The sequence below is a fragment of the Anser anser genome, assembly GCF_964211835.1.
Source record: "Anser anser genome assembly, chromosome: 24".
In the NCBI taxonomy this organism is placed as follows: domain Eukaryota; kingdom Metazoa; phylum Chordata; class Aves; order Anseriformes; family Anatidae; genus Anser; species Anser anser.
This window is the reverse complement of record NC_139745.1, coordinates 3,455,362-3,467,475: the sequence shown is the minus strand read 5'-3', so window position 1 is coordinate 3,467,475 and position 12,114 is coordinate 3,455,362. Positions and strand designations below refer to the sequence as shown.

General features: G+C 65.6%; 3 protein-coding genes across 4 annotated transcripts; 1 reads left to right on the top strand and 2 right to left on the bottom strand.

Moving 5' to 3' along the window:
• Window positions 1–70: 70 nt before the first annotated feature.
• On the top strand, window positions 71–7,492 carry TAF12 (TATA-box binding protein associated factor 12). Of its 2 annotated transcripts, XM_083810473.1 has the most exons (7): window positions 150–228; window positions 2,038–2,183; window positions 3,400–3,651; window positions 4,675–4,752; window positions 5,045–5,159; window positions 5,578–5,666; window positions 7,023–7,492. In XM_083810473.1, exons 2-7 carry the CDS (start codon window positions 2,115–2,117, stop codon window positions 7,056–7,058), a joined length of 639 nt encoding a protein of 212 aa, XP_083666599.1. In that variant the 5' UTR covers window positions 150–228; window positions 2,038–2,114; the 3' UTR covers window positions 7,059–7,492. The 2 variants fall into 2 exon arrangements, with proteins under 2 accessions (XP_083666600.1, XP_083666599.1); XM_083810474.1 differs by lacking the exon at window positions 2,038–2,183 and having other exon boundaries at window positions 71–228.
• Window positions 7,493–8,512: 1,020 nt separating this feature from the next.
• LOC310886204 (ras-related protein Rab-39A-like) lies at window positions 8,513–9,889 on the bottom strand. Its single transcript, XM_083810472.1, has 2 exons — window positions 9,512–9,889; window positions 8,513–8,974 (listed from the first exon to the last, which is right to left on the bottom strand). The coding sequence occupies exons 1-2, from the start codon at window positions 9,724–9,726 to the stop codon at window positions 8,542–8,544; spliced, it is 648 nt and encodes a 215-aa protein (XP_083666598.1). The 5' UTR covers window positions 9,727–9,889; the 3' UTR covers window positions 8,513–8,541.
• Window positions 9,890–10,039: 150 nt separating this feature from the next.
• Window positions 10,040–11,849, bottom strand: LOC310886203 (ras-related protein Rab-42-like). The gene is made up of 2 exons (XM_083810471.1): window positions 11,247–11,849; window positions 10,040–10,667 (listed from the first exon to the last, which is right to left on the bottom strand). Exons 1-2 carry the CDS (start codon window positions 11,489–11,491, stop codon window positions 10,253–10,255), a joined length of 660 nt encoding a protein of 219 aa, XP_083666597.1. The 5' UTR covers window positions 11,492–11,849; the 3' UTR covers window positions 10,040–10,252.
• Between the last annotated feature and the right edge of the window lie 265 nt (window positions 11,850–12,114).

The following is a 12,114-nucleotide window of genomic DNA, read 5'->3' as shown; positions in this document are numbered from 1 at the left end:
TTAACGATTTCTGCCTTTTTTCACCTCAAAAACCCACGCTCCGCAACCGAGCGACGATATGCAAATCGCGCGGGGCATGACGGGCCGCCCCCTCCCCGCGCACGCGCGGCCCGCTCGGCGGCACGGGGAAGCGCTTCCGGGTGCTGCCCCCGGAAGGGCTCCGGGTGCGCGGCGGAGGGAGCGGAGCCGGCGGCGGCGGGGCCGGGTCCGGCCGCGGGGCATGGGGAGGTACGGGGGGGGCACCGGGGGGGGCTTGGGGAGGACCGGGGGGGCTGAGGGGGCACCGGGGGGGTTGGGGAGCGACGAGCGCGGTGCCCCGGGGCCGGCGGGGCCGGTACCGCCCGGTTAAACGGAGCCGGGCCGGGGCTGCGGGGCCCCTTCAGGCGCTGGGGGGCCGCAGCGAGGCGCCCCCGGAGCCTTCTGCGGGCCGAGCGGCCCCAGCTCGCGGCCGCGCCTTGCGGAGGGCTGCTCCGGCCGCCGAGCGGCCTCGTGGCCTCCTCCGGACCCGTTGTAAGCCCGGCGCCCTGCAGCTAGCGGGGGACCGCGGGTGAGGGGCGCTCCCCCGGGCGGTGCGTTGGCCTCCGGCAGCGTAACCGACAGCTGGGCGTCCGCAGCTACCGCCCCGGCGCGGTAACTGACCCTCTGACAGCCAGAACTGGCGGTCCGACACGGTAACCAACAACTGGGCATCCAGAACCGCTGATCCGACACGGTAACTAACCGCCTGACGTCCAGAACTACCGCCCCGACACGGTAACTAACCGCCTGACGTCCAGAACTGCCGATCCGACACGGTAACTAACCGCCTGACGTCCAGAACTACCGCCCCGACACGGTAACTAACCGCCTGACGTCCAGAACTGCCGATCCGACACGGTAACTAACCGCCTGACGTCCAGAACCACCGATCCGACACGGTAACTAACTGCCTGACGTCCAGAACCACTGATCTGACACGGTAACTAACTGCCTGACATCCAGAACCGCTGATCTGACACGGTAACTAACCGCCTGACGTCCAGAACTACCGCCCCGACACGGTAACTAACCACCTGACGTCCAGAACTACCACCCCGACACGGTAACTAACCGCCTGACGTCCAGAACTACCGCCCCGACACGGTAACTAACCGCCTGACGTCCAGAACCACCGATCCGACACGGTAACTAACTGCCTGACGTCCAGAACCACCGATCTGACACGGTAACTAACTGCCTGACATCCAGAACTACCACCCTGACACGGTAACTAACTGCCTGACATCCAGAACCGCTGATCTGACACGGTAACTAACCGCCTGACGTCCAGAACTACCGCCCCGACACGGTAACTAACCGCCTGACGTCCAGAACTACCGCCCCGACACGGTAACTAACCGCCTGACGTCCAGAGCCACCGCCCCGACACGGTAACTAACCGCCTGACGTCCAGAACTACCACCCCGCCACGACAACTACCACCCCGACGTGCATGCCTAGCCCCGGGGGCAGCGGAACCTCGCCGCTCTGCCCCCTCCGCGAGGAGCCCCCCGGCTCTGTGACCCCGTTGGGTGCTCCTGGGGACAGGAGTCCTGCCGGGCTCCGCAGCCCCCCGTGAGCCCGTTTCATGTTCTCGGGGAGTGCTGACGGGGCTCGGAGCCCCCGGAGCGCCCCGAGAGCTCGCTTTGGGCTTCACGCGGGTCTTCGTTAGGGCTGTGAGTGGCCCTGCGCCGCAGAGCCGGCGCTTAACGAACCGCAGTGGTTCTGTAGGGAGCCGGTGGTGTTAATTGAGGCCGCAGGACCTGCTCCTGCAGGGGGTGCCGGGAGCCCCTCTGCATTCCGACCTGAGAAGGAAACGCGGCCGAGTTTCTGCTGCTGCTTCAGGACCCCGTGCGAAGCCTCATCTCATGCCGCAGCGGCAGCACCGCGCTGCTCGCCGCTGCCCCACGCAGCCTCTCGCGCCGTGGGAAGGGCCCCAGCGGCTCCCCGGCCTGCTGAAACCCCCGGCACCTCACCAGAGAGAGTGGGTGACGCGAGAACTGTCCGGTGTTCCCGTAGGAACGGGAGAGAGATGGAAGAGGAGGAAGAGAGAGTAGGTTAACGCTGGCCGCTGACGGACCGGGAAGGCTCTGGGGATGGCCTCTCCGTTCGCTGGGCCCACAGCAGTGGCGGACGTAATAAAAGATGTAGAGACGCAGATAGCTGTAAGTAAACGGGGGCTCGCCCCCAGGCAGCATGCAGGCGTGCGGTGGCGCCTCCGCGTCCCCTTGGTTTTGCCTCGGGCGATCTTGCGGGCGCCGCAAGATCGAGAGATGAACGAGCAAAACCGCCTCAGGCTGACAAAGCGTGCCTCGGCCCGGGATCCTGGGGCGAAAATCGCCTCCTCCCCTGCATGGCGGGCGAGGGGGTTGTAAATGGGGGGGACAAACAGACGCAGTCAGCCGGTGCAAAAGCTGAGGTGCGTGAACAGAACGCGCCTGGTGCTGGGCTCCCTGCCCAGAAACGATGTCGGTGCGAGCGTAAGGGCCGTTCGGTTAAACCGGAGCAGGCTGGAAAGTGGCTGAGGGCTCCGGGGGACCCGGTTGCGACGTGAACTCTTCAGGAACGGCTCCGCGTCCGTAGGGTGCGGCAGAGCGTGAGCCCGCGGGGGACACAGCACTAAACCGGCCCTGGCTAAGCGGGAGTGCCGCCTCGCTTTTCCGCGTGGATTAATCCCAGCTAACCTGCCTTGCTCGGAGGAGGGGAAGACGCCGGCTGGCGGCCGAGGCGGAGGGCGCCGGCGCTGGGTTCGTTACGCGGGGGTGCTGCAGAGCTGCTGGATGAGCTGTCGGGGTGGGGATAACGGCGCGGCCGTGCCGCCGTGCGCAGGCTCCGCGCCCGAGCCGTGGCCTCGAGCGGCCGCCTCTCCCCGGCCTCCTTTCCCAAACCGCCTCCAGCGCTCGCGACGCGCGGCAGCGACGGGAGGCTGAGGGTTGGCCGCGCGTCCCAGCGCAGGATTTCGCGTGGCGCTGCCGGAAACGAGAGCTCCGCCTTGGGGAGCCCGAACCCTGCGGGCTCCTGGCTCGGGCTTCCACGTCGCAGCCTTGCGGAGGACGAAGACCCGAGCGCCGCGGTGCTGAGCGCTCCTGGCCGCGTCCGTGGGCTCAGTCTCGGCTCCGAGCACGGCCTCGCCCTCGAAGCTGCTTGCGGTGCGAGCGGCGTGCGTGCAGACAGCCCCGTGGGCTTCTCGTGGCAAACTCCTCACAGACCGGGGAATGTTTTCTCTTCTTCTAAGCATCCTCCTGCCTTCTTTTTGTGTCCAGAGAGACCCAGTCCGTAACCTCTGGGCCCTCCAGGACACCATGGCCTCCTGCGGGCAGGGACCAAAGCGCCCCTTTGCGTTCTGCCTGCTAACCCCGACAATTCCGTTTCTTCCTCCAGTTGATCGGTTTGGGTCCCCACAACCCCAAGAAGAAGCAGGACCTGGACAAGCTGTATGACCTACAAGCTAAAGCCCAGCAGATTATGAACCAGTTTGGCCCTTCTACCCTGATCAACCTCTCCAACTTCTCCTCGATAAAGCCGGAACCGGCCAGCACCCCCCCGCAGAGCTCCATGGCCAACAGCACCACCGTGGCGAAGATGCCAGGGACGCCCAGCGGAGGAGGGCGGCTCAGTCCCGAAAGCAACCAGGTAACTTCAGCCCCGGCTCGAGGAGGGCAGGGGAGAGAAGCTCAGACCTGCCTGTGGCTTCGCCCCTCTCCTTCCTTAAATTACTAACGAAAACCCGATATCCGTTAGGGTATCGGTTACTGCCCCGAGCGAGCAAACACCCTCACGTGGTGCTTCCAGCTTTCGGGCTGGGTTGGGGACGGGCGTCGGAGGTGCAGAGGCTTCGTCGGTCTCCAGAAAATTTCTATTGGGGCCGTGACTGGGAAGGTCTTTTTCAACATGGTTTAGGTCAGGGAAACAAAAATGCAGATTTGTAGCCCCGGTCTTACCGGCGTGGTGCGGGAGGCTGCCCAAAGGAGAAGGACCGAGTCCCCAGCACACGCAGGCACAGCAGTTCCCCCGCTGGAGCCGTGCAGGGGCACCAGGAGCGGGTTCAGCTTCTCCTGGGGCTCCAGAGAGCCGGAGCGGTGGAGCTGGGATGTGCTGGTGCTGGGGGCGGCACACCAGAGCAGCCCCAGCTCTCACCTTGCTCCCGTGAGGCCCGGCGGCTCAGCAGCAGTGCAGCTCCTGCTCCCATGCCCTGTTCGGGCCGCGAGGGTGCTGCCGTGTGCCACGCCGTAACCCAGCACTCACCTGTGTGCCTGCGTTCCCCCTGAAACGCTGAAGGCGGTGAGCCCTAGAGCACTGGAAGTGCTTCCTTTGTGTCCCGGGCACAGATTCAGGCACTGCAATGTCGCTTGCGTTTGCCTGTTAAGACTTCTCGTTGTGCCTCTGTCCTCTCGCCAGCAGCCCCGCTTCAGCCGGTGGCGTTTCGGTGCCAGCTTAGGGCGGGAGATTGACTTCTCCTGGGCTGCTGCACCCTGCTTTCGGTCCGGAGCAGGCGCTCGTGCTCGAAAATGACTCCTTAACACCTGACGTGTCTCATCTCTGCCATTCCGGGGCTGATACGGCGTGTCAGCGTGGGGGCCGTGGGGTAGCGGGGGCCGCGGGGGGGCGGCTGCTTTGCCGAAGGAGCGGCAGGTAATTCTTCTCTCACCCTCTCAGGTTTTAACCAAGAAGAAGCTGCAGGACCTGGTGCGTGAGGTGGACCCCAACGAGCAGCTGGATGAGGATGTGGAGGAAGTAGGTACCAAAGCCATGGCGGGGGCTGCACAAAGAGCTGATGGAGGACTTTTCACAGACCAGTGGCCCTTTGTCCCAGGCCGGGGGGGGGGGAGGTTTGGTTCGTGTTACGCTGCGGTATGCTCCAGCCATCCGTGTCTGTGCTTCCCGGTGCTGAGAAAGGTTTTAAAGAGCAGCAACCGTAGCGTGCGCCTTTGAAACCTTAGCTTCTGAGGGCTCCTTCTCACGTTTTCCACCTAGTTTCAGCTGCTCAGCGCTGACAGGGCTGGTGGTTGTCCTTGTTCTGTGGCAGATGCTGTTGCAGATCGCTGACGATTTCATAGAGAGCGTGGTGACGGCTGCCTGCCAGCTCGCCCGGCATCGCAAGTCCAACACCCTGGAGGTGAAGGACGTGCAGTTGCACCTCGGTAAGGAACTTGCCCTCGCCAGAGAGCCGGGAACATACCCCGCGGCCACGGTGTTGGGGTGGAAAACCCACGAGCAGCTACAGATTCGTTGCCACCGGGTAACACCCTCCTAAGTGGGGAATAAGCGGGTTGCCTGCCCCAGCCTCACTCTCTCCGAGTTTCGTTTGCAGTTGTGCAGTGTGTAGCTGCCCAGCGGCCTCCGCTGGGGGTCCCGAGCACAGGGGCTGCATCTTCAGCATGCTTTAGCACCCTGCAGCCCTCCGGAAAGGCTTTTATAGCTGCTCTGAGCACCAACACCACACAGCTGCGTGTAGCACCAGCTGCAGGCGGGCGTGCCGGCGCTGTGGGAGTTAGGAGGGGGCTCCTCGTGCAGCGGGCAGCTGGGGAGGAGCGTGCTGATCCGCGCTCTCTCTTCCAGAGCGTCAGTGGAACATGTGGATCCCGGGCTTTGGCTCTGAAGAAATCAGACCCTACAAAAAAGCCTGCACTACAGAAGCTCACAAACAGGTAAGGGGCCCTCAGGGGCGCACCGAGAGTGCCGTGGTGGAAGCCTGCTGTGTGTAGGGTGCTCTCGGGCTCCTGGCACTACGTGAATCTGTCGCCCCTTCCAAGCGGTTTGGACTTGAAATCGCTTCCGGAGCCTTCTCGGCGGTTTGTGCAGAGGATGGAGCTTTCTCCGCCTCCTTTGCTGGCGGTGCCGTGCGGGTTGTGCCCTGGCAGAAGCGGTAGCGCTCGCCATCTGAACGGCAGCTCAGGTTGGAAGGGTTAAAAAGCAACTGAGAGCTGCAGGCAGCAGCTCCTCAGCTGTCCCCTTGGAAATCTCGAGCTCCGAAGGGAGGGAGAACACCCTGCTAACTCCTCGGGTTCGACAGGAAATCCGTACCCACGTGAGGCGGGTTCAATTCCCATGCAGCCCCTTGGACCCCCTCCCCGCACCTGCCCTGGCCTCGCAGCAGCTGCAGTTCAGGCCCGTGAGAGTCTTTTGCTCGCGGATCCGCAGACGCTGGAGGAATAATTGTAGGTCTGCGAGGGCTGTGAATGAGCGCGGCGCCCAGAGCAGCTCTCGCCTTGCCTCCCCAGGCCTGGTGCTGCCCCTGCAGGCGGTTCAGAATCAAGGCAGGGCCTGGGGCTTCCTCCCTCGAGCACTGCAGAAGGGCTGGAGGAGGCAGAAGCACAGCCGAGGTACCCCGAGGGACCGCCTGAGCGAAGTCCTGCGGCTGGTTCTGTCTGGGACTCAGACTGCCTGCGAGTCACCGGAGCCCCCCGCTACGTTTGCGGACCCACGCCGTGTGCTGCAGCGTCCCGGGAGGCTGCCTGTGGTGCTCCACGCCGATTCGCGGCGCGCTTTGGCAGGCTTTGGCTCGGGTTCCTCGGGCTTCTTTCTGTCTGCGGCCCAAGGCAGTGCTCAGCTGTGCTGTGAGCTGCGCCCGCGCGCAGCGCTCTGGCTTTCCAGCTGGGGGGCAGAGCTGGGCAGCTCCGTTTCTTCCCCTGAATTTTGCTTTAATGATTCGGGGGGATGGATTTTAAGCGTAAGGTCAGGGTCGGGGAAGGAGGCGCCCTGCGGGAGCCGTTCAAGAGCAGGGACGTTATCGCGGCTCCCCTCCCGAAGGTGGGTTTTGGGCCACTGTTCATCCAACCACCCGCAGGGCGCTGAGCAGGGAGCACAGGCGCTTCCTTCTCCTCTGGCTCCGGCTGGGACCTCTCTGAGATTCAAATGGACTTGAAAGACCTGTGTGGAAACGAGTCGGGCGGTGTCCTGAGAGAACCCGGGATAATGCCGCTCCCGCACGGCCGCGTTCCGAGTTGCTTTGCAGTGCCCTTGTCTGGGGCTGGCTTCCCACGTTTTGCTCTTTCTTGTTGCAGAGAATGGCGCTGATTCGCAAAACTACCAAGAAATAGCCCCTGGGAAGAGCTGGGAGATGACGCCAGTGCGTTTTGGGATATCTGCCTCTCCACTGAAGCCTCCGCGATGCCATCCATGGGATATTTTTTTTAATGCTTTACAGAGAAGCATATATTTTTTATTAACGGTGCAGCAATATCTGACTTTACGAGATCTGCCAAAAACATTCTACGCCCCCGTCCTCATTCCCTGTAAGAGCGCAACATATCTCCAAAACAAAGACTTTTATTTGTGACTTGAAAGTGGTTTATCGTATAAGTGATTATCCAAGGGACAGAGCATTTGATCTTGTGTGGGACAGTATTAGAAGCATCTGTAGAGGTTTTTGTTTCCTCCTTCCTGCCCCTACCTGCTCCAGTACTTTGTAATGTCAGTGTTTATATAAATACTTGCGTTTGTTTTACATGAATAAAGAAGTTATTAATCTAAAGCCGTGGCACGGGCTTGTGCTCTTCAGACGGCGCGCAGAGGAATTGCCAGGGAGATAACCACCACGTTAGCTTGTTTTCCACATGCGGTGCTGGTTCTGGGAGAGCTTTTCTGGGCTTTAAAGCCAGCGGAAGGGTTTGCCTGGGCTCTGGGCAGGCGCTAACGGGGCTGGGCGGGCGCCTCGCCCCCCGCCTTGGGCTCCTTGCGTCCGGCCCGGGCTGAGCGGTTCGCCGCCGCGCGGACACCGGCACCGTTAGGAGTGCTGTGATGCTGGGGATGGGAAGTGGAGGCGATCTGCTGCTCTGTTGGCCTGGGACGTGAGGAAAGGCCACGTCCCGCTGCCTGCCCTCACCAGGGACGGGGTGAGGAGGGTGCCGGCAGAAAAAGGAGGCCGCTGTGTGCCGAGCTCGCTGCTGGGGCTCTCGGCCTCCGGGGCTGCCAGCACCGCACCCCCAGGGGAAGCCCCCTTGGCTGAAGGAAGGGCTCTGTCCTCGGCTCTGTCCTCCCTCCCTGGAGCTGCCGCCTCGGGAGCCCCGGGGCCTGCACTGAGACAAGCGCAGCCCCAGACGAGGTCGGTCTGGGTGGCGCTCGGGGAGGGGAGAAGCTGCTCCCGCATCGCTGCGGGGCTGGGGGCACGGAGCTGCTCGGCACCACGCAGCAGGGCTGCACGCTCCTGGTGAGCACGGAGCGCGGTGAGCTGGGTGGCACGAGGGGTTTGGGATCAGTCCTGGAGCCGTGCTGCTGAGAGCTTCGGGACCTAAGGGCACGGGGAAGGCTGCGGTTCCTGTTTGGGTGTGGGGACAGCTTTGTAGGAGAGGAGAGACCAGGAACGGTGAACGCTGCCCCTCTGCGCTCCCGCTCCCATGGGCAGCCTCGGCCCCAACCGCCCCCCCCCCCCCTTCCCCAGGAAAACACGGGCAGGCAGCGAGGTGACCACGGGCTGTTTAATGTTCTCTTGCTGCCCCTCCCTGCCCCCGGCCGCCCCATTTCTGCTTCACCTCTCACACGTCGGCAGAACCGGGCGGCTCGGAGCCCCCCCCCCCCCCGGCCCTAGCACGAGCACTTCTTCCTCTTGTCCTCCTTCCCCGCCGCGTGAGCCGGGAGCGGCGCGGGCAGGGGGCCGCTGCTCTTCACCCCGTCCCATGCCTCGCAGGGGGCGAGCAGCCCGCTCTGCAGCGCCCGGTAGATGGCCAGCGTCAGCATCTGGAAGGCCTGGGCCACGTTGCTGGCGTCCTTGGCCGAGGTCTCGATGTACTGGGCGCCCAGCGAGGCCGCCAGCCGCTCGGCCTCCCTCCTGCCCACCCTGCGCTCGGCCGCCAGGTCGCTCTTGTGGCCCACCAGCAGGAAGACGACGCGGAAGGGCTGCACCGTGTCCGTCACCTCGCGGTGCCACCGCCGGACGCTCTCGAAGGAGGCGCGGTTGGTGAGGTCGAAGAGCAGCATCCCCCCCGCCGAGTTGCGGTAATAGGAGCGCGTCACGGACCTTGGGGCGCGAGCAGAAGCGGGGTGAGCGGCGCCCGGGGCTCCCCTGTGTGCTGCCCCGGGGGGGGGGGGGCATCGCCCCCTCCTGTCCCTGCCTCTCGCCTGAGCATCCTCAGCCCAGCTCCTGCCCCAGGGGAACCAGCGCGGGGCTCTCAAGGCACCGAGAGCAGGAGAACCTTTTGCTGTACCAACGAGCGGCGCGGTCCCCGGTGCGCTCCCGTCGCCAGCAATGCGGCATGGGGGTGCCCAGCAGCAGGGGGGAGCCGCTTCGCCCCACTCCCAGCAGGAGCACCCCAGTCCCACGCAGTTTTGGGGTCTCACAGCCCCTTCGGTGCTGGAGCCAGGGCTTAGGAGGCAGCCCCAAAGGGCTCCTCGTCATCGGGCAGGGGTGGAGAGAGCGCACAGCCCTACCCAAGCAGCCCCCAGGGCTGGGCTCACATCCCCCCCCTACCCCAAACCTGGCCCCCGATGCCTCCCCACCTCCACCCCACCCCCCCCAGTCTCCGGAGCCAGACCCCACGGCCGGATCGGGACCCACCTGAACCGCTCCTGCCCGGCCGTGTCCCAGAACTGCAGCTTGACGCGGAGCCCCGGCTCCAGCTCCACGAACTGAACGTAGAAATCCACCCCCACCGTCTGGTTGACGGCGTCCAGGAAGACGCCCTCGGTGTAGCGCCGCAGCAGCGAGGATTTGCCCACCGTGGAGTCCCCCAGCATGATCACCCGGAACTGGTACTGCCACCGCGGCTCCATGGGCGCTCGGCGGCACTGCTGCGCCCCGCCGGCACCCACCGCCCCCGCGCCCGCTGCGTGCTCGGGCAGGGTGCTGCCGCTCCTCCCGCTGCTGCCCGGGGCGCGGGAGGCGTTCCTGGCCCAGCAGGGGGGTGCTGGGTGCTGGGTGCGTGTATGTGGGGGTCCCTTCACCTCCTTTTTTTTTGCTCCTCTCCATCCAGCTGGAGGCACTGGGGGGTATTGGCGGGGTGGGTGGGGGCGACCCCCCCAGCAGTGACCCCCCCCCCATCACAGAGGCAGGGCTCCACGCCGGTGCTCTAGCACTCAGAAGAGCTTTTTTAATGCGGAAGGCATCTGGTTTATTAAAAACACCCCTGGAGGGGGGGGGATTATTGTTTTCACAGCCCCCAGACCAAGGCTGGAAGCACAAACCAACGTGGGAACTCAGCCCCAGGATCCCCCAGGGGGGTGGGCTCCGTGCGAAGGGCAGGGCAGCGGCTCCCCAGCTCCATCCCCGTTTCTGGGGGGGGGGGGGGTCCCGTCCCCATCAGCACTGGCAGCGCCCCTGGGGCTCGCCCCGCACCGGGGGCCGGGGGCGGCTGGGGCTGGGGATGAGCCTGACGGCGCCGCAGCCCCGGGGGGGGGCGAGGGCCCCGCGGCCCAGCGCCCGCAGGATGTCTCCCGCCAGCGTCTCGAAGGCCAGCTCCACGTTGAGGTTGCTGCGGGCCGAGGTCTCCACGAAGGCCATGCCCAGGGAGGCCGCCAGGCGCCCGGCCTCCTCGGCCGACACGGCTCGCTCGGCCGCCAGGTCGCTCTTGTGGCCCACCAGGACGAAGGCGGCGGCGCGGTCGCCGGCGGCCTCGTGGTACCACTCGGGGACGCGCTCGAAGGACGCCCGGTTGGTGAGGTCGAAGACCAGCAGCACGCCTGCGGCGCTCCGGTAGAAGGACCTGGTGATGGACCTGGGCACAGCGGGGACGGGGGCTCTGAGCACCCCCTGTGCCTGCACCGGGCCGAATGGGGACGGGGGAAACTCCCCCAGCGCCCCGAAAGGCTCCCGGGGACGGGGCAGAGCAGGACCCCTGCCGAACGCAGCCCTTTTGCAGCCCGTTTGAGCCTCCTTGGCTGTCCGCAGGCTGATGCAATCAGGGAGGCATCGCCCAGCCCCAGCCCGGTCCCCTCGGCTGCCCCCCGAGCCCAGCTGTGGCTTCGCTGCCAGCTCAGCGAGGAGCTGCCACGGCCCCAAAAAGCGTCACCGTGGCGCCGAGCCCTCGCTGCCCGTCCCCATCCACCCCGGCCTTTCCCAACGGGGACTTTGCACCCGCTGCTGCCTCCTCGAGCAAAACCCGAAGCAAAACACCGCAGAGCCCGGGCACCGGGACAGGGGGACAGGGACGCTCCTCTTGGCGGGGGGCTGCTGGGCTGGAGAGGTCCCAGGATCTGTCCCTGGGTGCGTTTTTGGGGGATTTGCCTGATCGCACCGGGGTGCCCCAGCTTCCTGGGGTGGGGGCGAGCCAGCTGGGTCCCCGTCCCCACCTCACCTGAACCTCTCCTGGCCGGCTGTGTCCCACAGCTGCAGCTTGGCCTTGCCGGCGGGCGGCAGCGGGACGGTGCGGCTGTAGAAATCCACGCCGACGGTGGGGCAGGGCACAGCCCCCCCCGGCCCCTCCGCGTAGCAGCGCAGCAGCGACGACTTCCCCACGGCCGCGTCCCCCAGCACGATGACACGGAACTGGTAGTGGCCCCCCGCCTCGGGGCCGTGGGGGGGACCCGCTGCCGCCCCCATCCCAGCGGCTGGGCTGATGGTGAGATCCTTCGGCCCCGGGCTGGACGGATCCCGGCCCTAGGGGCTTTGCCGCGCTGGTGGGACCGGGGCCAGGTCTCCACCCTTGTCCCCACCCCGCAGCGTTGTCCCTGGGGACAGGGACGGACTCGTCCTGTCCTGTCCTCGCACCCACCCAGGCGGACAAACAAAGCAGAGGAGGAGGGAGAGGCTGCCGGCCCGTCCTCGCAGCCAGCAGCCCCAGGGGCACAGCCCAGGGGGTGTTCAGCTGTTTGCTCCCTGCAGCCGCCCTTGTCACCTGCCAGCTCCTTGTCACCTGCTGTCCTTGTCATCTGCCAGCTCCTCGTCACCGCCACCGAGAACAGCCCGGAGGTGGCGGAGGCTGTCACCGCCACCGAGAACAGCCCGGAGGTGGCGGAGGCTGCAGCCAGGAGCGGGGGCAGTGCCCCAGGCAAGGGACCCCAGGGCTGGGCTGAGGTGCTGGAGCCTCCCCTGCGCCCCCACTGCTCGGGTCCCTCACACACCGCCCCCTGCACCAGGCCACTGCTGTCCCCAGCCCCGCTGCTCCCTGTTCAGGGACAGGAACAGCTCTGTTTTCATCCCCAAATTAATCTCCACAGAGCACA